Source organism: Syngnathus leptorhynchus, chromosome 14, assembly GCF_054491065.1.
Source record: "Syngnathus leptorhynchus isolate UIUO chromosome 14, UIUO_Slep, whole genome shotgun sequence".
NCBI lineage: Eukaryota > Metazoa > Chordata > Actinopteri > Syngnathiformes > Syngnathidae > Syngnathus > Syngnathus leptorhynchus.
Window position 1 is genome coordinate 10,305,827 of NC_141208.1, and position 25,424 is coordinate 10,331,250.

A 25,424-nucleotide genomic window follows, 5' to 3' on the forward strand; every position below is an offset into this window, starting at 1 on the left:
GCAACTTCAGACCTGCATGAACTCACTGACACTGTTACATCATACATCTGTTTTTGTGAGGATCTGTGTGTGCAGACTAAGACCTTCTGCACGTACAACAACGACAAACCTTGGTTTACACCGAACCTCAGGAGGCTGTGCAAAGCCAAGGAGGAGGCCTACAGGAGCGGCGACCGGGACCTGTTCAAGCAGACCAGAAACACACTGAACCGAGAGGTCAGGAGAGCCAGGAGGTGTTACGGGGAGAGCCTGGAGAGACACCTCTCTGCCAATCCTGATCCCTCAACAGTGTGGAAAGGTCTGCAGAGCATCACGGGCTTCAAGAAACGAACCTTGTGGAGAGCCCAAGGCTTGCTAACCAGCTGAACAGGTTCTACTGCAGGTTTGATCGGTCCTCCCACACAACAGGACCTCCTGCAGCACAATCAACATACTCCCCTCCCCTCACAACCGCTCTGTCCACACCTCCATCACCGCTGTCACCTAATCTCTCTCTTGCAGAGGCCGTGCCCGCACTCCGGATCCGTGAGGAGGAAATGCGCCAGGTGTTCCGGAGACAAAAGATTAGGAAGGCACCGGGCCCAGACGGCGTGTCACCCTCCTGCTTGAAAGTCTGTGCTGAGCAGCTGGCCCCCACCTTTGCACGGATCTTCAACCGCTCCCTGGAGCTGTGTGAGGTGCCCACCATCGTTTCAGTGGCCAAGAAGCCCACCATCACAGGATTGAATGACTACAGACCTGTCGCTCTGACATCTGTGGTCATGAAATCTTTTGAGAGGTTGGTGCTGAACCACCTGAAGCATGTCACGGGTCCCCTGCTTGACCCCCTCCAGTTTGCCTACCGGGCAAACAGGTCGGTGGATGATGCGGTCAACATGGGACTGCACTACATCCTGCACCACCTGGACACCCCAGGAACGTACGCCAGGATCCTGTTTGTGGATTTCAGCTCAGCGTTCAACACCATCGGTCCTGACATCCTCCAACAGAAGCTCATCCAGCTCGCGGTGCCTGCCTCCACCTGTCATTGGATCACCAGCTTCCTGACCAACAGGAGACAGCGTGTGAGGCTGGGGAGCATCACATCTGGCACCAGGACCACCAGTACTGGCGCCCCTCAGGGGTGCGTCCTCTCCCCACTGCTCTTCTCTCTCTACACCAACGATTTCTCCTCAGGTGACTCTCCTGTGAAGCTCCTGAAGTATGCAGACGACATGACTCTCATCGGACTGATCCGGGACGGTGATGAGACTGCGTACAGACAGGAGGTGGAGCGGCTGGTCCACTGGTGCAGCCAAAATCACCTGGAGCTGAACCCGCTCAAGACCGTGGAGATGACAGTGAATTTCAGGCGAGATCCTTCACCACTTTCACCCCTCACTATCCGCAGTAATACCATACTCTCCTCAGACACCTTCAAGTTCCTGGGTACCACAATCTCACGGGACCTGAAATGGACCGGCCACATAGACTCTGTCCGGGAGAAGGCCCAGCAGAGGCTGTACTTCCTGAGACTGCTCAAGAGGTTCAACCTGCCGCGGGAGCTGTTGAAGACCTTCTACACTGCCATCATCCAGTCTGTCCTCTGCACCTCCATCACTGTCTGGTTTGGATCAGCCTCCAAACAAGACAAGCACAGACTGCAACGGACAATCAGGACTGCAGAAAAGATCATTGGAATCAACCTCCCATATATCCAAGACTTGTACCTGTCCAGGACCAGGAAACGCGCAAGCAATATCTCTACAGACCCTTCTCACCCAGGTTACAGTCTGTTTGAACTACTCCCCTCCGGACGGCGATACAGAGCTCTGTACGCCAAAACCAGCAGACACAGAAACAGCTTCTTCCCCCAGGCTGTTGCTCTGATGAACTCACACCACTCTTAGAGTCTCAGAGTCATTGCTGTGCAATAACATCCTGCTCTCCACACCTTTTTTGAATTGCCTACACTGTTTGTACTATGTGTCCTCTCTGCATCCATTGTAGCCTGGTCATCCTGGAAGAGGGACACTCCCATCTGTGGTCTCTTCTCAAGGTCATTTCTCCTAGTTGGAGTTTTTCCTTGCCCTCCTGGGAGTTTAAGATCAGGGGATGTTTGAGAATATTTGTCATTTGTCATTTTCACATGTCCTGAGTGTTGTTAGTCACCTAAATGTTGAACAGAGACTGTGATGTAACGAAGTCAAATTCCTTGTTTGGCACGCTCAAACATCTTGAATGATTCAACATTGCAAGAGCTGCTGAGGCCCTCCATCAATAGAAATGACTCCCTCATACGCACCACTTTAATGTTGTATTTCTCAGCATCTGGAAAAGATGAAAACTCCAGCTCACCCTTTCGTGGTATTTAATCTCGTAGTCCAGAATGACCCCATTTGGTTTCTCCGGGGGCAGCCATGATAGACTCAGGGTGTCTGCGGTGGAACGCATCAGATGGACTGTTGGTACTGCGGAGGGGGCTAGAGATTAAAAAAAAAAGAATCATACAAAACCAGTGTCTGTGTGATATTTGTTTTATTTGTTTGCTTCTTGGTTTAGTTGACCTTAAGATGCTTTGACCCTTCCGAATGTGTCTGCCAGTCAAGGACCAGAATTTTCCTATTGCTCACCTGCCTTTAAAGCAAAGCTTCCAGTAAGATCTTCCAAATCTTCAAAGTATAGATTTAATAGCCTCAACAGTCCAGATGTAATGGCTGAAGAAATGGTGCATGTTTCACATTTCCTGCATGGATTGGTGAATCCTGGAAGTGACTAATCTCACAGCCATTGTCTACGTTCCATTAACCGCAGAAAAGTGGATTAAGTGTGGGTTGACTCTAAGTGATTACAGTGTGTGAAAGTTGCTGAAAACTTTGCTTGGCCGACATATGAAGGTGACATTGGTTTACACAAGTGCTTCTTTAGATTTAATCCATGTACTGTCATCAGTGTTTACTGTTGCTAATACTTAGAGACAGAGAAGGGAGTAAGTCACATATTGTTGCTGTCGGCAAATCTCATATTTCCAAATATGGTCAGTTGTCCGTCCAGTCATCCATCCGCCCATCCGTCTATCTGTCCATTTTGTTTTTAATGTTTATCCAAGGTTGGGTCACAGGGACAGTTGTGAGTGACGATTCGTATGTGAAAGTTAAAAGGAAATCTCATGTCCTTTAAGTCGAGTCCCAAGTCCTGCAACTGTCAACTGATTAAAGTTATAAAGAAATCTCATGTTCTTCAATAAAGCAAGTTGAGTCCCAAATCCTACAACTGTCAACTGACTAAATTTGAGGCATGTGTTGCGAAGTCGCTCATTAAGACAATCATTGACGTTGACTAAGCGTGAGATACGATTAAAAGGCTCTTTCATTGTGCCTTTAAGTGATATTGATTGGGGAAGGCCTATGGATTCACTTGGTTTGTGAACACACATGCAGCATCATTGACAGGTCTACTAACCAGCCTGGTTGGTGGTGATGTTGACTGTCGAGTAACGGGGAGAAGCGGGGTTCTTCCCGGAGACACCATTAACCGCCTGCACCTCAAAGCTGTAGCGGGTGTGAGCCTGCAGATTCCTCACCACCACCTTCCTCTGCCTCAACCCAAGCCTTCGAGGGGAGATGTCCACGTTGTCGTCGCAGCGCGTGCACGGGCTGCGGTCTCGCAGGCATTTCTTACACACCACGTTATACACTAGGTCACTCCTCCCACCCGTGTCTTCAGGTTCCTCCCATTCCAGGGAAAGTGAGGTCTCATTCACGCTGGAGATTACATTGCAAGGGGCTGATGGGATAGCTGCAAGGTGTTCAAAACAGAAGTCAATCATTCCTTATATAGTAGAGATAGAATGTAATAATAGTAAAAATATTAATAATAACAATAATACTATTCATAATAATAATCATAATAATCATAATTATTATTTTTATGTCAGGCTTTTCCTGACATTTTTGGAGTCTTATCTTACAGCACAAGACGTATAGTCTGCATGGGGGTTTCACAGCATCAGAGGGATCTCATTGTTCAAAAATATCAGTCAAGAAAAGTTTAAAAATAATTTCCAAGGCTTTAAATATATCATTTACACACAGGGAAGACAGCCATCGTTTAGGCGAGAATCCTCGTCCAAACCGGCCAGCCACTAACTTTGCCCTCAACCACATATGATCCCCCTCGCCCTGTCCTTTATAATTAGAAAGAGACAGTTGAGAGTGGAGCCTCTTCGAACTGGATGCCCAACGACTAAAACGAACGCTGAGGCCAAGCTGCCGACTGGTTCGACCGCACTTGTGCAACACCACACAAAGAACAGGCTGGCACACAAGCTCAGCCAGGCCACAGGGACGCAAGTGTCAAGCCTGCCTGTGTGTTTGTATGTTTAATTGAGTTCCTGCCTGCCTGTGTGTGTGTCTGCGTGTGCGTGCGTGCGTGCGTGTGCGCGCGTGTGGTCTGGTCAGCGTCAGAGTGCACACTGTTCCCGCGACAGCGATCTGCAGAGGCCGTGTGTGTCATTTAACGTGTGGAAGGCCCCCCCAGGAATGATTTTACACACGACGCAGCTCATGTCACTCTGCATCAGGACTAAGGCTGGGCTAAGAGCTTTGTCCATCCACAACTGGTATGGACTCTATCAGATCACATTAGTATCAGCAAGCCAGCACTTTGCTACTGTCATAGCAAACACTTGTTTACTTATTGTCTGATGACAACTGTGTATATCAGGTTGTATTTTAATGCAGCAGTATTAACTGCCGTTGACAACTATAGACGTCAAAATTACAGTTTTGTGGAAATCTCATTGTCTGTGGAATTATATGTTTATGTGAAACAAGTCTGTGGCGCAAAAAAAGGTTGAGGACTGCTGTACTGTGCTGAAAAATATTAATTAAACGATTTTGCACATTGCTCTGTTCTTGTCAAATGACATAAAGCTCAGGCAAGATTTATTTGAGCATTTGCGTTGTAGGACGACTCACTTGTGCAAACAGTGTCAGGCGAGTCACTATCAGCGCGGTAAAAGCCACTTTGGCAGGGACAAACGCTGGCCCCTCTGGCTCCGGTGCGACTGTTGGACGGGCAGGCCACACAGGAACCGTCGCCAAATTTGGATTTGAAAGTCCCGGGGATGCAGGCTGGATGAGAGAAGAGAAGAAATCTGTGTTGGTATTGGAAGTAACCAAGTACAAATATTTTGTGAAGGTACTGATATAGATTGATTTTATTTATTTAGATGTATTTCTTTTTTGTTGTTCTTTTTAAACTAAATTTTAGCAATGGTTGGTGCTTTCGTGCTTTTGCCGCTTCCAGAGGATATAAAGCAAACAATCAGAGAGAAAAAGGAGTGCGGTCACAGTATAAGACAAGTGGCCGTCACGCCTGTCTACAAACAAAAAAAAAGTGCACTGATGAAGCTCACTATTTATGAAGATGTCAGTACCCGAGTGAGAAATGCACCACATTTAAGAAACCATTATCTTTATATTTGCATCGGGTCTCCCTCTTTTTTCAGATGACATTAATCTCTCGAACCTTGGATGACAGTGTCGTTTAATGCTTAAGAGGTGGAAACATGGAATAAAGATGACGATAGAGCGCTGACAGGAGATTGCTGTTTTCGCACAAACAGAGATGAAGAATGCAGTCCAGGGGACGGATAAACCCTGAACCTATCCATCAGCAGGCAGCCCTCAGGATACCATCAAGCCTCCAAATGCATACAGAGCTCTCTCTTATAATTAGCCTATAAATCAACTCTGGGTTTGAAGGAATGTCAACAAAACACAGATTAGCTAGGAAGAGTTATTCGAAAAAATAGATAGTGTTTGTTAACAATTGGTAAAGAGCAAAAAAAAAAAAAAAGCAATCGGTGAAAAGTGACTGATGTGAAATGGCAAGTTTGCAATTGAAAAAAAAAATATATTTTTGTCTCTTTTGTTTACTCATGATTCAATCAGTCTTTTGCCATTCGGAAGTACATGTGACATCATGGTGTAAAGATCAACTGGATTATCCTTGATGTTAAATCTAGCTAAGATTGAAATGTAAAGCATATCAAACAGAGACTAAAGAAGGATTCTGATATATGGGATTAGAGGTAAAAGATGTGGACGTATCAGTGTCTTCAGCCCCATTTGCCACATTCCAAAGCGCTGGTGTAAAAGTGGGGGTCTCTGGCAAACATCTGTCATGTCAGCATGAGGGCTCATAAAACCCCACCGATGAGGAAGTGAATGATTAACTGGTCGGCTCAAGTGCTGTTTCAGTTTGAACTCAAGTTGGAGCCTATTTCTCAACAATGCCGCTTTTAGAAGAATCCTCGCAGACTCTCAGTGTACTTGGAAAATGGCGCAATCAAAAAAAAAAAAAGCTAAACCCTAAATGATGACAGGGCAAAATTCCAGGCCGATTTCTGTTTCTCGGTTATTTGTTTTCATTTTTCGTGGCCTCTTTTGAGAAGTTGTTGAATCACCCCACTGTCTTGCTTCAATCCATTAACCTCTCCCGAGCTACGTTTTTTGATACTGACATTTTCTCGACTCAATTAGGCCCCTCTCCACTTCGTTGCCTTCCCTGCATTCTGTAGAGAGCTTAGCAAAAACTACAATCGAAGCAAGATTAATTGAGATTCCATTTTCAACATCCAAGCGCAATCATGTTCTTCTTCCTCATCTATAAAATGCTTCAAACAAATTAGGACTTGTTGTATGTCAATGTGAAGGGCGCATATGGCTTTTCTTCTCTCCTTTCTTTGGAGAATCGAACCACAATCTCGCACACCTTGAGGCCACCGACAGGCCACTGGTGGAAAAGCAGATGGCCAACATAAGGACTGTGACAAATTGGTACAAAGAAACAGTTTCTCTATGATTAGTCAGATTTGTATTTATTTTTACTCCTCCCTATTTTAGTGTTGGCTCATCTTAAAAGTTCTGGTACGATTGTGACCTCACCACATAAATTGGACATGCCAGCCTGAATTACATCTAGGGGGTCAAACGACTCCAGCTTAAGTATTATTTATCATGTTTGCAGCATCAGAAAGAAACCAAACAGTGGATGGCTTTGTTCCTCTAATTTTGCAAATCTCCACGGCAGTAGAGTATACGACCGTATATCTGTCAAGCCCCACTGCTTCCCGCTGAGGACTGCCCGCAACAGGCGTTCTGGGTTTCAACCATCCATCCATCTTCTTCCGCTTATCTGGGGTCGGGTCACGGGGGCAGCAGCTTTAGGAGAGACTCCCAGACTTCCCTCTCCCCAGCCACTTCATCCAGCTCATCCTGGGGGATCCCAAGGCGTTCCCAGGCCAGCTGAGAGACATAGTCTCTCCAGCGCGTCCTGGGTCGTCCCCAGGGTCTCCTACCGGTGGGACATGCCCGGAACACCTCCCCAGGGAGGCATCCAGGAGGCATCCTGATGAGATGCTTGAGCCACCTCATCTGGCTCCTTTCAACGTGGAGGAGCAGCGGCTCTACTCCGAATCTCTCCCGGATGACCGAGCTCCTCACCCTATCTCTAAGGGAGAGCCCGGACACCCTGCGGAGGAAACTCATTTCGGCCACTTGTATCCTGGATCTCGTTCTTTCGGTCACGACGCATAGCTCATGACCATAGGTGAGGGTAGGCGCATCGATCGGCCGTTAAATCGAGAGCTTTGCCTTTTGGCTCAGCTCTCTCTTCACCACGACGGAGGATCCTGCCGAGGGTGTAGAACTGGTCCACTGTTCCGAAAGCCGAAAGCCACACTACTCCTCCTGAATCTGAGGTTCGACCTCCCGACGGACCCTTTTGGTTTCAACCAAAAAAAAAAAAAACGGTCTTCACAAAGCTCATCACGCTACCATTTCCTCTGTGTGTGCTCTTTTTTTTCTTGTCAACGTGCTAAATTGGGAGTACAGATATGTAAATAAACTCAGGGTAAACTAAAGTAAAATTATATGGCAGGATTTTCCTTGGAGATGCAGAAACGAATTAAAGGCATTTCTATTCATTCAGTGGGGGAAGATAATTCGAGATACACGTTTTGAATTGAGAGGGTAGATGATGAGGGGATTCTTGAAAAAATAGCATTTTTTCTCGAGAACATCACCTGAACTGAGGCAACAAGTCAAACGTCTGAGTGATTAATGTTGGCGTGGCGGCCATGTTGGCTCATGTTGCTCTGAATGATGTTAATGAGCACGGCCGCCTGTAGATGAACTAACAGGAGGCCGCGGAGGAAATTACACTTCCTCATTGCAACCCCAGGCTGAGGCTGTCCTAACAGAGGCCCTGGAGAGCTTTACATCAGGCAGTGGCGGCAAGCTTTTAATCTTGAGCCGCCAAATGTCCACGACAAATATCTCCGCTGTGTCCCACTCCATTTTTCAGCCCAGGTGAGACAGACGGTAATGCTCGTCTATCCCACAGCATAGACGCCCCCGCCCCCCTTGCCTCGCCACACTCCTTTTTTCATTTGTTCACTCTTGGCTCTCGTCCCATGTTTGGCAATTCACACATTTTCACTTCTGCTTGTCTGTGGACTTCAAAGGTCTTTTTTTCTTGCCGCTATCTGTATTTCCCCTCTATTTGCTCTCCTATCTTTGGCTTCCCTTCCCTCTTACTGTATTTGTATGCCACTCCTTTCGGCAACAGCTCATTAATTCATCCTCTCCTCCACCCTCCTTCACCTCCATTCAGGAGCCACACAATACATGCCGAGAGGGCAAAAACTGGTGTGAATTGTGGGGGGAAATATTAAACACCTTTGGTTCAATAATGGTTGAAATGTCTAGAGATACTAAGGAGGTGCATGATCATCGATTAGTTGATCATTAAGAAGTCAGTGGAATTTGTGTGATTACTTTTTGGTTAATCATGTCTTGAAGCAATTGAAACTCTCCCATTAATTTAGTCTAATTCCCAACTAATGTGCCACGGTGGGAAGTTATCCAATTTCACTTAATTGGTACAAAACTATTTATTACAAATTTTTTTTATGATTCTATTTACCGGCAACATAGGAAAGTAAATACTCTTGATATTTATGGTATTTTTACTGCTGCCCAATGTCAAAGCAGGTCAAACATATGACACATACCTTGGCACTGGGTGCGATCTGCGGAGGGTTCATAACCAGCAACACAGGTGCACGCGCCCACTGGCACCATCCACTCTCCATCACCGTTGCAGTAGAGCTTCAGCGGGACAGACATCTCCATGGCGTTTGTCACACAAGCCCCCGGCGCGATGACTAAGGAAGTGGCTTCCGCCCCTGTGGCGGTCTCGGGGAAGACGGCGAAATTAGCAATGGTGGTGGAGCACTTTTTGAAGAACACCCGGACCGAGATCAACGACATGCAGGCTCCAAGGTCCTGGAAGGCCAAGAAGAAGCCTGACTTGGACAGGGGGCCAAAGCTGCGCACTTTAGTGTTGATCCTGCCGGCTTCCAGGAGAGAGAAACTCTCATCGGGGGCAATGGTATCCACTTTGACATAAGGGTTCTCCCTCCACAGGGGGCTGCTGTCCGTGGCCGTGTCGCCGTCCGATTCATAGTAAAACAGATTAAAGGTCTCTTTGCAGGAGCCGGGGATGTTGGGGATGCTGGCACAATCGCGCACGGAGAATTTGAGCTCCACATAGACGCGAAGCACACCCCTGCGGGGGATATAGTCCGTCCTGAGCCAATTGTTCTGGTTGGGCTGTCGGACATTACACACCTGGTAGGTTCTGATGGGGCTCATGGAGTCATCATAGCCGCTCACTTCCTCCCACTATGGAATTAAAAAAACACAGTATGACAAAGGAAGGCAGGGAGACGTTTGATGATGACACGCTTTTTTTTAATTAGACGATGGGTCTATTTCTCATTTGGCGACAGCAGATAGGCGCTTATCTGCTATGTTTTAATTAATACCGAGTTGTATTAAACATAGACGCCCCAAATACAAAGCAGTGAAGCATGAGCGCATTCAAAAGTGAGAAATGACATCTGATATAAAAAAGGCACATCCCGCATTATGTCAGGTACGATCTGTGAGGAATAATTTGCAGCCGGAAAAGATGTGAATTGCAAGAATCAGTCTGCAAATTCGATTCATTACATGAAGGCTATTCATAGAAAACACATTTTCTCATTAAAACACATTTCCACGCATGAAGGCTATTTGACAAACATGTCTGGGGCAGATCATTAATTGTAAAAACAAGGTTGTTTTGCATTTATCATGCAAATTTGGTGTAGACTCTTGTTGGAACACTTGTGTATTATAATGTGTCCACAAAGTCCCTTCACGAGTAAAAACTTTCTTTCTTTTTAAATTTTTCTGTTCATTTGCTTTGAAAAGAAATTGTGTTGATGCCTTACAGATATTAAATTTCAGGGGCAGTTTAAAATAAACTCCACTATATATTTTGAATATATTTATACAGGGCGGCTCGGTGGAGCACTGGTTAGCACGTCCGCCTCACACTTAGGAGGGTGCCGGTTCGATTCTACCTCCGGCCCTCCCTGTGTGGAGTTTGCATGTTCTCCCCGAGCCCGCGTGGGTTTCCTCCGGGCACTTCGGTTTCCTAGGAGCCATGTTGTCTGGGGCGTCATGCCCCTGGTAGGGTCACCCATGGCAGAAGGGTCCTAGGTGAGGGGCCAGACAAAGCACAGCTAAGAAGACCCCTTATGATGAATACAATATATGGATGTCGTTTTCCCTCGCCCGGACGCGGGTCACCGGGGCCCCTCTCTGAAGCCAGGCCTGGAGGTGGGGCTCGAAGGCGAGCGCCTGGTGGCCGGGCCTTCGCTCATGGGGTCCGGTCGGGCATAGCCCGAAAAGAAAACGTGGGTCCCCCTTCCAATGGGCTCACCACCTATAGGAGGGGCCAAAGGGGTCGGGTGCATAGTAAGCTGGGCGGCGGCCAAAGGCGGGGACCTTGGCGGTCCGATCCCCGGCTGCAGAGGCTGGCTCTAGGGACATGAAATGTCACCTCTCTGGCTGGAAAGGAGCCCGAGCTGGTGTGTGAGGCAGAAAGGTTCCGACTAGACATAGTCGGACTTGCCTCCACACATAGTTTGGGCTCTGGTACAAGCCCTCTCGAGAGGGGCTGGACTCTCTTCCACTCTGGAGTTGCCCACGGTGAGAGGCGTCGAGCAGGTGTTGGCATACTTATTGCCCCCCGGCTGGGCGCCTGCACATTGGGGTTCACCCCGGTGAGCGAGAGGGTAGCCCTCCTCCGCCTTTGGGTGGGGGGACGGGTCCTGACTGTTGTTTGTGTCTATGCACCGAACGGCAGCTCAGAGTACCCACCCTTCTTAGAGTCCCTGGAGGAAGTGGTGGAGAGCGCTCCTTCTGGGGACTCCATCGTTCTACTGGGTGACTTCAATGCTCACGTGGGCAATGACAGTGAGACCTGGAAGGGCGTGATTGGGAGGAACGGCTCCCTCGATCTGAACCCAAGCGGTGTTCTATTATTGGACTGGTGTGCTCGACACGGATTTTCTATAATGAACACCATGTTCAAGCGTAAGGATGTCCATGTGTGCACTTGGCAACAGGACACCCTAGGCCGCAGTTCGTTGATCGACCTTGTAGTCGTGTCATCGGATTTGCGGCCGCATGTTTTGGACACTCGGGTGAAGAGAGGGGCGGAGCTGTCAACTGATCACCACCTGGTGGTGGGTTGGCTCCGATGGTGGGGGAAGATGCCGGTCCGACTTGGCAGACCCAAACGCTTTGTGAGGGTCTGCTGGGAACGTCTGGCAGAATCCCCTGTCAGGAAGAGCTTCAACTCCCACCTCCGGCAGAGCTTTTCCCACGTCCCGGGGGAGGCGGGGGACATTGAGTCCGAGTGGACCTTGTTCCGCGCCTCCATTGTTGAGGCAGCCGACCGCAGCTGTGGCCGTAAGGTTGTTGGTGCCTGTCGTGGCGGCAATCCCCGAACTCGCTGGTGGACACCGGCGGTAAGGGATGCCGTCAAGCTGAAGAAGGAGTCCTATAGGGCCGTTTTGGCCTGCGGGACTCCGGAGGCAGCTGACAGGTATTGGATGGCCAAGCGGAACGCGGCTTCGGTGGTTGCTGAGGCAAAAACTCGGGCGTGGGAGGAGTTTGGCGAGGTCATGGAGAATGACTTCCGGACGGCTTCGAGGAAATTCTGGTCGACCATCCGGCGTCTCAGGAGGGGGAAGCAGTGCACGGTCAACACTGTTTACAGTGGAGATGGTGTGCTGCTGACCTCGACTCGGGATGTCGTGAGTCGGTGGGGGGAATACTTCGAGACCTCCTCAATTCCACCGACACGCCTTCCATTGTGGAAGCAGGGCCTGAGGACTCTGAGGCGGACTCGCCAATCTCGGAGGTCGAAGTCACTGAGGTAGCTAAAAAACTCCTTGGTGGCGAGGCCCCGGGGGTGGATGAGATCCGCCCGGAGTTCTTAAAGGCTCTGGATGTTGTGGGGCTGTCATGGCTGACACGCCTCTACAGCATTGCGTGGACATCGGGGACGGTGCCTCTGGATTGGCAGACTGGGGTGGTGGTTCCCCTCTTTAAGAAGGGGGACCGGAGGGTGTGTTCCAATTACAGGGGAATCACACTCCTCAGCCTCCCTGGTAAGGTCTATTCAGGGGTGCTGGAGAGGAGGATCCGTCGGGAGGTCGAACCTCGGATTCAGGAGGAGCAGTGTGGCTTTCGTCCTGGCCGTGGAACAGTGGACCAGCTCTACACCCTCGGCAGGATCCTCGAGGGTGCATGGGAGTTCGCCCAACCGGTCCACATGTGTTTTGTGGACTTGGAGAAGGCGTTCGACCGTGTCCCTCAGGAGGTTCTCTGGAGGGTGCTTCAACTCCCACCTCCAGCAGAGCGTTTCCCACGTCCCGCGGGAGGCGGGGGACATTGAGTCAGAGTAGACCATGTTCCGCGCCTGCATTGTTGAGGCAGCCGACCGAAGCTGTGGCCGTAAGGTCGTTGGGGCCTGTCGTGCCGGCAATCCCCGAACCCGCTGATGGACACCGGCGGTAAGGGATGCCATCAAGCAGAAGAAGGAGTCCTATCGGTGGACTTGGAGAAGGTGTTCGACCGTGTCACTCGGGAGGTTCTGTGGAGGGTGCTTCGGGAGTACAGGGTGCCGAGCCAACTGATAAGGGCGGTTCGGTCCCTGTATCACCGATGCCAGAGTTTGGTCCGCATTTCCGGCAGTAAGTCGGATTCGTTCCCAGTGAGGGTTGGACTCCGCCAAGGCAGCCCTTTGTCACCGATTCTGTTCATAATTTTTATGGACAGAATTTCTAGGCGCAGCCGAGGCGTTGAGGGGGTCCGGTTTGGAGACCTCAGCATCGCGTCACTGCTTTTTGCAGATGACGTGGTGCTGTTGGTCCAGCTCTCACTGGAGCGGTTCGCAGCCGAGTGTGAAGCGGTCGGGATGAGGGTCAGCACCTCCAAATCCGAGTCCATGGTCCTCGGTCGGAAAAGGGTGGAATGCCCTCTCCGGATCGGGGATGAGATCCTGCCCCAAGTGGAGGAGTTCAAGTATCTTGGGGTCTTGTTCACGAGTGAGGGCAGGATGGAGCGCGAGATCGACAGGCGGATTGGTGCAGCGTCGGCAGTAATGCGGACTCTGTACCGGTCCGTCGTGGTGAAGAGAGAGCTGAGCAAAATGGCAAAGCTCTCGATTTACCGGTCGATTTACGCTCCTACCCTCACCTATGGTCACGAGCTATGGGTCATGACCGAAAGAACGAGATCCAGGATACAAGCGGCTGAAATGAGTTTCCTCCGCAGGGTGTCCGGGCTCTCCCTTGTAGTCGTGGGAGAGAGGTGAGAGAAGGGTGAGAAGCTCGGTCATCCGGGAGAGACTCGGAGTAGAGCCGCTGCTCCTCCACGTTGAGAGGAGCCAGATGAGGTGGCTCGGGCATCTCATCAGGATGCCTCCTGGACGCCTCCCTGGGGAGGTGCTCCGGGCATGTCCCACCGGTAGGAGACCCCGGGGTCGACCCAGGACGCGCTGGAGAGACTACGTCTCTCGGCTGGCCTGGGAACGCCTTGGGATCCCCCGGGATGAGCTGGAAGAAGTGGCTGGGGAGAGGGAGGTCTGGGAGTCCCTCCTAAAGCTGCTGCCCCCGGATAAGCGGAAGAAGATGAAGATGAAGACACTTCGGTTTCCTCCCACATCCCAAAAACATGCTTGGTAGGCCGATTGAGCACTCCAAATTGCCCCTAGGTGTGAGTGCGAGTGCGGATGGTTGTTCGTCTCTGTGTGCCCTGCGATCGGCTGGCAACCAGTTCAGGGTGTCCCCCGCCTACTGCCAGATTACCGCTGGGATGGGCTCCAGCATGCCCGCGACCCCCGTGGGGACAAAGCGGTACAGAAAATGGATGGATGGATATTTATACAGGTCCATACTCATATTACAGATATTTGCAATAATCATCTGCTTAGGTAAAGTATTTCTATGTGTTTATCACTTTTTGATTCAGACTGTCAATATCATCTATAGTAGATGACTCTATGTTGCTCTTCGACATATTAACACATGGTAACCAACATTAGAGTCTAACTGGGCCAGTCAATAAATGTATAGTCCATTAAGCAAGCACCTTGTGGCAGTCAATCTATCATTTATTTATTTGGATCTTCTCACCCCCAGAATTCCCTGATGGACTAAATGCTTCATTTCCATAACAAATGAGCTCGCAGAAGTTGATTATTTCCACAGCAAGAAAATACTGCGTAAGACATCTCACGTCTTTGAACCGCCGTGCAATTTATTTCCACGCGATGAGCCCAGAAGTCAGCATTAGGCGTCATAAATCACCAGCAACACGTTGATGCACTACCTGACAAATATGATAATTGCCGCTCCCTCAACGGATGGCTTTGGAAGCCGAGCGGATGTGGCTGCCGACATACTACTTTACGGATACAGGGATGCTCAAACTCTGGCCTTTTTCCGCAAAAAAAGGAGAGGAGCCTGTGCTGCCCGAGATGGTTTCCATGGAAACCTAGCATTTCCATTGACTGACTTTGCGCTCACGTAACAAAGACAAATGACACTGGCCAGGAGTGGGGGGGAGGTCTGTCAGGCTGTTAGCCCTTGGGTCAAATTCATGTTGCTTCATTTTCCCACTACTCATACAGGGCATATCAACACAACAACTTTATTTTGTTTTGCGCTCTGGGATTTCAATTAGCAGGCACTCTTCAAAACTGTGCTCTAGCTGATTTCCATGTTTGCGCTTTGCCTTGTTTGGAGCAGTGGTATTTAAACTGGCTGTAGCTTGGGGCAGCACAAAATAATTGCCAATAAATTATGTTGCATCATTTAAAATTGGATTTATGGGCGTAAATTTGGAAGGAAGGTCACTTAAAAGTAGCACGGATTAGACTGGAAAATTAGCTACGTTGAAACATGCATGGCCACTTGTGACGTACTTAACGCCACATTAGTTTTCTTCACATGAGCCATTTTTCAATTTTTTTTTTTTTTTTACCAAAATTATTTCTTTATTGCATGTTTCAAATAATACTGCCTCTGTTGAAGGATGACCATACTGTAAATGGGAAAATTTTAGAATTTTAGAAATAATTTTTAAAATTAATAGAGTATTTTGAAGGTTGCTTTGGGTAGGGTGTTGGCTTTGGATTTTTTTTTTTGAGTCAACAATAATTTATTCATTAAAAAAGAACATTCATTCATTCATTCATTTTCTGAACCGCTTAGTCCCCATGGGGGTCGCGGGCGTGCTGGAGCCGTCATCGGGCAGTAGGCGGGGGACACCCTGAACTGGTCGCCAACCAATCGCAGGGCACACAGAGACGAACAACCATTAGCACTCGCACTCACACCTAGGGACAATTTGGAGTGCTCAATCGGCCTATCAAGCATATTTTTGGGATGTGGGAGGAAACCGGAGTGCCCGGAGAAAACCCACGCGGACACGGGGAGAACATGCAAACTCCACACAGGGAGGGCCGGAGGTGGAATCGAACCCTCCTAACTGTGAGGCGGACGTGCTACCCACTGCCCCACCGAGCCGCCCTAAAAAAAGAAGAACAATCATCTTCTCTGCCCAATTCTTTCTGACAGTTTTTACTATGGGGATTTGCTCTAGTTTATCTGCATATTTGCACATTGGTTTGTTTAGAGAACACGATGCACAGATTGTGTGTGGCTCATCAAGGTCTTTGCTTCTTTTTCTTCAATACCCCACCACCACCACCGGCCCCATGTCACTCTGCTTTGCGTTTTTACTATCCCAGAAACGCAAACACATGCTGTAAAAACAAAGCAATGAAACAGTAGGAGATCTGCTGCTCAAGACATTTGGGGCTCTATTAATGAGCAAATGGAACAAATGTTGTTAAAGGAGGAAATAAACGGAGTGGGCGGGGCCACAAAATACAGGCAAACATATGCTCACCCCACTTTCTGGGAATGTCGTCCAGGCCAGCTCTGTTGTAGCCCACCGACTGTCCATAAGCGTTTCTGCAAAGTCAGGAAACACTCATTAGATTGAATGCACAGCAACTTCAATTAATTCACAAAAAACATAGTGAAATTGGTGGAAAATGTAATTCCTTCAGAATTTGCTTGAATTATAATAAGTAGAAATTCGAATGAAGCAGATACTGTAGATAGTTTAATGTATCTGATTTGAGATAGTTATTCTTGTTTTGATTTAAAATTTTGCATTGAAAGAACAAAACCTGTCTCACTTCTCAAGGCTCTCAATTGAGATTTTATCAAACAGTTATCAGTTGATCCCGATGCCCACTACGGACGAGAGGCCTCCCAAAGTGATATTGTTGTTAGGGCATAATTACTGAAACAATTACACTTTCTTTCCAGAGACTCAATGGCACGGCGCCTGCTAGGCACCATGCTCACAAGTTGTTGATAGTGCTGTCCAAAGAAAGTGAGATGGTCCAGGCAAACACACACACGCACACGCACGGCCTTGGTAGAGCACATAAGACAAGTCACACTCTTCCCGATGTGGTTCCATACTGTTCTGCTTCAAAAAAACGAAGGCATGTTGTGTCCCTGACTTGCCTGACTTGCCTGATCATTGGCTTATCTGTAGTGGCTGAGTTAAAGAGTGCGGACTGTTTACACTGTTTAGCCTTCATTATTAAAACCACAATGGCTTCTCTTTTCTTTTGAATACATGTTTGCAGTTTGCTATTTGACTTCATCTTTTAACAGAGAAACAATCCAGACCCATTAGTAATAGATTGATGTTAACTGTGGATAGAGAGAATATTAGCTGCTGAAAATTAGCATGTATGTAGTTTGAAATCGTGTTGAACTTTTTCTGAACACACTTTGGGGTATACAGTATTTACGACAATTAATAAAAATAAAATGGGGCGGTTTCAGTTACTTGTACTATAGTTACTACATATTGCTAGTCACAATATGACTGTCGACAGTGTATTTATCTCTTGAAAAGACTCAAATCTGTGTTAAAAACAAAACATGCTTGTCGTCTCATTTTCGCTTTCACTACAGTTGGGTGCCGGGAGCAAACGAGGAGCAAAAAGAGTTGTAAGACTTTTTTGTTACAATGCAAATGAGCTTTTCCTTTTCACATGTATGTGCATGTGTGTGCGTGTGTGTAAATGGAGATGAGACCTGACAACTGGTACAATGCTAAAAACCTGAAGAAGTGAATAAATGCAGCCCAATTTGTAATGAATCAATGCGGATCCAGCAGAAATTCCTGGTGCGCTTGAATCATGTTAGGTTTATTTCCTGGACAACACACTAATATTGAAGAGAGAAGACATTTTCAGTTTCTTGCAAGGAGAATCGGAGAGCTGTATGGTTCTCTCACAATTTCCCCCACAAGGAGAAATAGGAGAGACGTACGCTTGTCATACTCTTGTCTCAACTACTCCCAATCAGCTCTCCCATCAACCCCACTTTTATTTGGTTTGAGGTTACATAATTCTAAGGGGTGGGGAAATCAGCACTTGTTTACACGTTTTTCTTGCGGTCTCTGCAAGCAGACATTAGCAGATTAGCTCTTTTGCACGTCATTTTATCTTATCATCTAACAGCAGAAAGGTCTTCTTCTGTGTTTTGCCTCCTCCGCTCCTGCTCGCCATTTACAACACACTTTCCACAGTGATCACAAATGTATAATAACACATAATAAATCATAATGAAATATTACTCCGACAAATCAATTAGAGAGCCATGCAGGAACATCCAAGTTCATCTTGATCTAATAGCCTAACTCATAGACTCTATGGAGCCTTTTCTCATAAGTAATGCTCTGTAATAACCTTGAAAGTGGAACGAACAACCCTTTATTCGGAATTCAACCTGACGTTTTTCCAGTGCGTTTATATTCATTAATCCAAACGCTTTCTGCCACCGACGTACATCAGTTTTTCAATGGGCAGGATTTTCCCAACATATCAAAACATGGCAGCTCAGGACTACTTTTGCCTAAATGGTGCCAAGATGACACTAAGTGGGACAAAAGCAACGCATTTACTGCACTGGCCTGAGTACAGAAGCAATGAATAGATTTTTATTATTTTTTTGCGAGTAGCTAATAGAGGATATTTTGCCCCAAAAATTGCACATTTGCGACTCATGATTGCCTATACTTTGAAGGTGATTTGGTGCTCACCGTTTTGCTCTACGAAGATCTTCACAGCAGCGTATCAAAACTGGCTGCCTCCATTCCCTTTGATTAGTTTGCCACATATATTTTTCAGCAAACCTTAATAGATGATTTATGTTGCTGGGACTATTTTCCGTAAACTCCACCATTTTTTCATGGTTCACAACAAGAATTTGAGAAAGGGCATGCATTTAAATATCAAGTTGAAAAGTTGGATCAGTCGGTTAATGGAGTGTGATAAAAAGTCGAGTTGCTCGGTTACGGGAACAATCACACATTGTAGAATCGAAGTATCTGTTTCTTAAACAGTTCTGAGACGAGTTAGTCAAAGCTATGTGGTTTTAAAGAGAGAAATTGTAATATTTTTTGTTTTCTTTTTTGTTTGATAGTCAGTTTCAAATGGGAGCAGCAATAAGCAGCTTGGGGCTTCTTTTTGATGAACTGTTCACTAATTCTATCTGTCAAACTGCTGCTTATTATGCAGTTGAGTTGAGTTTACTGTCACCAGATAATAATATATGCTGAATTTCATTACTTTTGTCATGTTTCTCAAACTCAGCTTTTGCAGTGTAATCAGTTTTTGCCTTGTGTGTGTGTGTGTGTGTGTGTGCGTGTGTGCGTGTGTGCGTGTGTGTGTGTGTGTGTGTGTGTGTGTGTGTGTGTGTGTGTGTGTGTGTGTGTGTGTGTGTGTGTGTGTGTGTGTGTGTGTGCGCATATACACCTTAGCACCTCAGTTCAAACACACCCAAGAATGAACACCTTTGTTTTTATCATTAGTCGAGAGAGCAAGGGGTGGGGAGCACAATCACAGCTGTGTTTGTTTCCCTACTCTCGGGCCTTGGGTAGCACACACAGCTGGCTGAGCTTCGGATCCCGCTCGGTCCCTCGGGAGTCTGATCCAGTCCACCCGCTCTTGGCCCTGGTGCTAAAGGGCAGCTGGAGCAGTAGTTCTCAAACGCGAGCTGTCACTTGGGGTCCACAAAATAATGAGCAATAAATTCATGTGCAGTGACATTTCTAAGTGTTCGGAAGTACATATGGGGACCAGTATGCCAATAAAAGTATTGTTTTCTTTAAAATATACAATTTTGGTCTTTTAACTTCAAATTTAAAGATTCTGACTTCTTAAAAAATGTGAATTTGATACTAATAAGTTCATTTTTTAGGCCGTTTTTCACTGATTCACTCCCAGAAATAATACCACCATTAAAAAAAATGAACTATTTTTCTCCAAAAATCTGAGTATATTTCACGATTCATGTTTTTTTTTTTAAGGAAAAAAAAGTTTTTATGCACACATTATGACTAGGCACATTTAGCACACATGCTCGTTGTTTGCAGCACCAGCACCAACTTTGAAAGAATTGATCTCCATTTTTGTGCAAAAAAAAGCCTTGTTTTTATTTCCAACAAAGAAGTTTGGTATCATACTTCTATATCCACTCATAACACATTTCCTTCATTTGTTCCAGAAACTAGTTCAGATCGTAAAAGTTCCCATTTCCCATGTTCCAGAAAGCCTCCAACCAGTCTTGTTAAATTTACTACACCTTTGACATAACAGGCACTATTACTCATACCGCAAAATCCCCCCAGCCCCAGCCCATAAAACTACAGCAGCAGCAGTGGAGGTGCCCCGAGGTTAAAACAAATAAAAATAAAAAACAATGCTGCAGTGAGAGGCTAAGAGCATTTCCACTAGTAGGATTGACTGTCTCTTTTTTTTCTTCTTTTTTTTAAGTTATGATCACCAAAGTTCAAATGCCACACATCTACGAGTTCCATGCTCACTTTGGGAGCTAGCTCACACATGTTTTATTCACTTTGAGAAAGCGCGAAAGCATCATGAAAGGGAGGCCTCATCTTACAAGCAACAAGCAAACATATGAAATATTAACCAGCAAATATTAGCATAAGTGATAAGAGCATGATCAGCTATACAGCCATTCAAAAGGTATATTGCACATATGTTTTTTACTGCAGAGATGTGAAAACACCAGCATCAACAAGTTGAGAGAAAAACAAAATTCAAGCTATAATGTGGCTATACCGTGTCCACAAAATGTTGATTTGTGACAACAAAATCTGTATAACGTGTGCACCAAATGCAAATTTGTAGATTTAATATCATTCCTGTCAACAACTTGGACGTCTGAGAAAGCAAATGTGCATTTTTCCTGGATCGATAACTTCTACCTTCTCACACTACATTTGCTACATATTTCATCCGCACGTTGGCCATCCTCCGCTCAAAGTCAAGTCAAGCAAACTATACATTACCATACTAGTCCAACTTCAAAACAAATGTCTAATGATGTTCTTGTATTATGTGTCAGGCTTTTATTTTGAAGTTGGCCCTCGCAGCGCTTTTGGCAGCTTGTAACCATAAATGCATAGTATGAACAAACCATGACGACTGGCAGTCAATATTAGATAGAAATCCTACCGTATTTTTCGGACTAAAAGTCACTCCGGAATATAGGTCGCATTAGCCATAAAATGCACAATAACGTGAAAAAAACATATAAGTCGCTCCGGAGTATAGGTCGCATTTTGGGGGAAATTTATTCGACCAAATCCATCACCAAGGACAGACATGAACGAGCAACAACAGGCTAAACGATAGGTATGCTAACGTGACATAAACACAAACCAAGAGCTGAGAACGGGCTTGACGTAACATTCAGTTATTCTAATAACTATTACATAAATAACACGTTTATAAAACCATCTGTGTCACTCCAATCCATTAAATCCATCGATCGTCCTTTATGTAAACAATGTCGTGTATGCGTCATGTATGCGCCGCATATGCGCCGCGCCGCTGACGTCGGACTCGTAAGTTGCGTTTCTAATTATTCCACAGACCCATATAACGATATATAAAGTATATTTCAAATAACTACCTTACAACAATATTATCAAACCATCTGTGTCACTCCAAATCATTAAATCCATCGATGAAATTCCTCGTCCTTTGTCAACAACGCCGCGAGTGCGCCCTGACGTCAGCCTCGTCGTTATTCCACAGATCTAGCATATAACTATATTGTAGCATTAACAAAGTACAAGCAAAGACGTGGGTTTGGTAAACGGCTGTTTATTTAACAAGAGTTCAACGAGCCAACAACTACTGAACTGTAACGATAAAAACATACAAGTTGCTACACGAAATAAAATTTATCAAATAACTATAACTTAAATAGTTCACCGCCACACGGCCCCAAGCACCGGCATCGACTTCCAGGCATGTGGTGACGTGGACTGCCATCCCCAGAGGTGGCACTTCCAGCCACGGAAGTGGAAGAGAGCTCCATAGAATAGAACCGGGCGTGCGTAAAAGCCATGTCCCCGGACAGCCACCCGGCCGAGCGCCGGCCCCCGACATCCATCCACGGAGGTGAAAGAGAGTAGAGTAAGACCGGGCGTGTGTAAAAGCCATGTCCGAGCCCCATCCACCGTCCCCGGACAGCCACCCGGCCGAGCGCCGGCCCCCGACTTCTATCCACGGAGGTGAAAGAGAGCTCCATTCAGCAGGACCGGGCGTGCGTAAAAGCCATAATAGTTTTTCAAACCTTTTGTGTCACCCCAAATCATTAAATCCTTCAAACTCTTCGTCCTCCGTGTCACTTACAAACATAGCCACTAATGATGCCGGTACTACGTGGGGCCCTTCGTCATCTTCTCATTCCGTGATCGAATCTTTGTCCTTTATGTAAACAACCCCCGCGCCGCTGACGTCACTTGAAATTCAAATTACAGCAATCCCTTGCTACATCGCGGTTCGCTTATCGTGGTTTCCCCTTTTTGATTTTTTTTTTGAGAATTTGTGAAAGAATTCACATATAAGTCGCTGCTCAGTATAAGTCGCCCCCCACCAACCAAACTAAGAAAAAAAAAAACGCGATTTATAGTCTGAAAATTACGGTACTTCAACTATTAGAGTGAGTTGCTCTGAATGATGAGATGTAGATGAATATTTATGAACTGACATATGTTTCATCCTCCTGAATTTGCACTTGGAAGACTGAAAAGATGTAAATTTTTATTTTTTAACTTTTCAAGCCGGGCGGCTCGGTGGAAAGTGGGTAGCACGTCTGCCTCACAGTTAGGAGGGTGCGGGTTCGATTCCACCTCCGGCCCTCCCTGTGTGGAGTTTGCATGTTCTCCCCGAGCCCGCGTGGGTTTCCTCCGGGCACTCCGGTTTCCTCCCACATCCCAAAAACATGCTTGGTAGGCCGATTGAGCGCTCCAAATTGCCCCTAGGTGTGAGTGCGAATGGTTGTTCGTCTCTGTGTGCCCTGCGATTGGCTGGCAACCGGTTCAGATGACAGCTGGGATAGGCTCCAGCACGCCCGCGACCCCCGTGGGGACAAAGCGGTTCAGAAAATGAATGAATGAATGAATGAACTTTTCAAGCCTGCATCTTAGAGTATTATGCCATGTTTTAATTGTATTTTGTAGATTTAATTTTAAATCAGATAAAAAAAATCGAACAAAGTTTTGACATCTGGGGTTGAGTTGCCCTTTAATTTTTTTTGCTAAGTCTGGAGCGACATAGAAATAGCACTAAATAATGACAAAGCAGAAAAAGACCTGGCTCACTTTTAAATCCCCTCTGATGATCTTCCCTTCGTGTTTATCACCAGAGGGACAAACACGAGTTAACCCCTGAGCCTTGAGTAAAAATCTGTTGCCGCCTTGGGAGAAAATGGCCCTATCATCTTGGCAAGAAAGCCTAACGGAACTCGGGAGAACTGTTGTGCCCGCTGCATTGATTTACTCGCAGAATTGATGAGGAATCGCACTGGCTGCGCTCCAACGGAGGCAGAACGGCTGGGGAGGCAAAACCCAGAAAAGGATGAGCTCAAGTGGCCGCTATGGCAATGAAGGCAAGGGTGGACTTGACTTTCACTCCAGAGCCACAACACGACTCCTGCGGTGAAGACAACTCAACAGGCTGGGGCGTACTTGTTAAACCGCTGACCTTTAATTCACTATTGTCACCTATCATGTTTCACATGTATGTCCCCGCTGGCTTTGAGACAGGAATAGTGAGGGCGGGGTTTAAAGAGGGGGGGTCGCCATTGATCCAGTCTGGTCTGTGGTTTAAAACTATGTAAGCACGTTTCTATTTCACAGGCGTCAATTCACACTGAAATCACCTTGAGAAATCTGGTGAGCTGTGATTGGTTGTGACCTGAGACCTGGCAACTGTGATGTCATTTTCAGTCGACAGCAAGTGGCAAAATGGCCTTCCTGACTTTCTCAGTAAATATGCATGGGCAAAAATTTCATTCAGCGTTAATATGATTATATCGCATCGATTAGTAGAATAGCTAGATCAATCGATCAACCACTATCATTTGATAACACATCATATTTAAAATGGCTTGATTTGTGCAAGGATGTCAAATTTACTTTTCTATTTATTAGGGAAAAGGAATTGGTTTAAGATGGTCACCATGGGTATGATGCAAATAAAGCGATTGCAATCAATTTTGCAGACCCTCAAAGTTACGGCTGGCTTGTCAATAACCCTCGGACCCTAGTTTGTGAACCGCTGTGCTAGTGGGTGTGACAACAACAGGGACAATAGCAACAGGGCAGCCCTTGAGCTGCAATGCATGGGCATCATCACACATAGCAAATCCACAGTATTTTCTTTTTGCAGCCTTAAACGAGTCAAAAGGTGACTGCGTTGAATGCACATTTCACACAATCTACTTTTCGTCTCTCGGGATGCCATAGAAGCAAATTCCGACATATCCATTGTTCTCGTGTGGGAGACAAAAGTGGCAAAAAGGGTGGGGAAAAAAAAATCAAGCATACCTTCAACAGCCAACACCATTGGCACGAGGAGGCTGCACACCCACAGCAAGTATTCCATTGTCAGGAGCCAGGCTTTTGTAACATGAACAGAGAAGAGACCCTCAGGGTGGCTGTTGGCTGGCTGGTCGGGTGGATGGATGATCGGCTCAAACAGTGATCACCGCTGCGGAGCTTTGTGTTCCTCACTCATACCACGGAGGGCTCCTGTCGCCCCATTCCGGCATCATCTGTTTTTGAACCCCCTTGTTACTCAGTCACGTCCCGACATTCCAGTAAGTGCGCGCCGCCGTCTCGTTCCAGTGATTTGACTTCAGCAGCATCTCACACACAACGGGCGCGTCTGTCTCTTTCTCGCCCTCTCTCTGGGGCTGCTGTCCTCCCACCACACCCACACCCACACAGTATTGGGATGGATGGCAGGTGGGAGGAACCCGTATCCAAAGATGTGCGCACTGTATCTGTCCGCTTGGGCGACTCCGCTTGGGCAACTACTTTGCTGTTGCGCCACCGTCGGCTGTGCGTCGGAATGGCAACACCGGGACGGACAGACGGAGGGGACTGAGGAGAAGACCAAGGGTTGGTTACTTTGCACAGGCTCATTAACAAGTAGCATCCGGTTATGGCTTTCAAAATAATAGATGCAGAGACGCAAAAATAAGAAAACCATATTAAGAATATATTTGAGTTGTCACATTGTTCTACCCACCCCATTTTTTTTTTATAAAAACCTTTTCTTTACAAAAGATGTTGACAAGAAAAGTTGTGTTTTTATGTGTCTTTTATGTGTTCAAGCAATTGTTTATTTGTGAGTGTGATGCAACTATATTTAACAATGCTTGAAATACCATAGGCGGCTCGGTGGAGCAGTGGGTAGCACGTCCGCCTCACAGTTAGGAGGGTGCGGGTTCGATTCCACCTCCGGCCCTCCCTGTGTGGAGTTTGCATGTTCTCCCCGTGTCCGCGTGGGTTTTCTCCGGGCACTCCCAAAACCATGCTTGTTAGGCCGAT

The 25,424-nt window shown here is 46.7% G+C and overlaps 1 protein-coding gene across 1 annotated transcript in view; it reads right to left on the reverse strand.

Moving 5' to 3' along the window:
- Window positions 1-24,938, reverse strand: part of ephb3a (eph receptor B3a) — a 42,570-nt gene extending 17,632 nt beyond the window's left edge. The window contains exons 1-6 of the mRNA XM_085929412.1: window positions 24,417-24,938; window positions 16,368-16,432; window positions 9,062-9,734; window positions 4,959-5,114; window positions 3,442-3,777; window positions 2,338-2,462 (exon numbers count right to left, since the gene is read on the reverse strand). Coding sequence (XP_085785538.1) covers window positions 2,338-2,462; window positions 3,442-3,777; window positions 4,959-5,114; window positions 9,062-9,734; window positions 16,368-16,432; window positions 24,417-24,474 — 1,413 coding nt within the window. The 5' untranslated portion in view covers window positions 24,475-24,938. The remainder of the gene's footprint in view (window positions 1-2,337; window positions 2,463-3,441; window positions 3,778-4,958; window positions 5,115-9,061; window positions 9,735-16,367; window positions 16,433-24,416) is intronic.
- Between the last annotated feature and the right edge of the window lie 486 nt (window positions 24,939-25,424).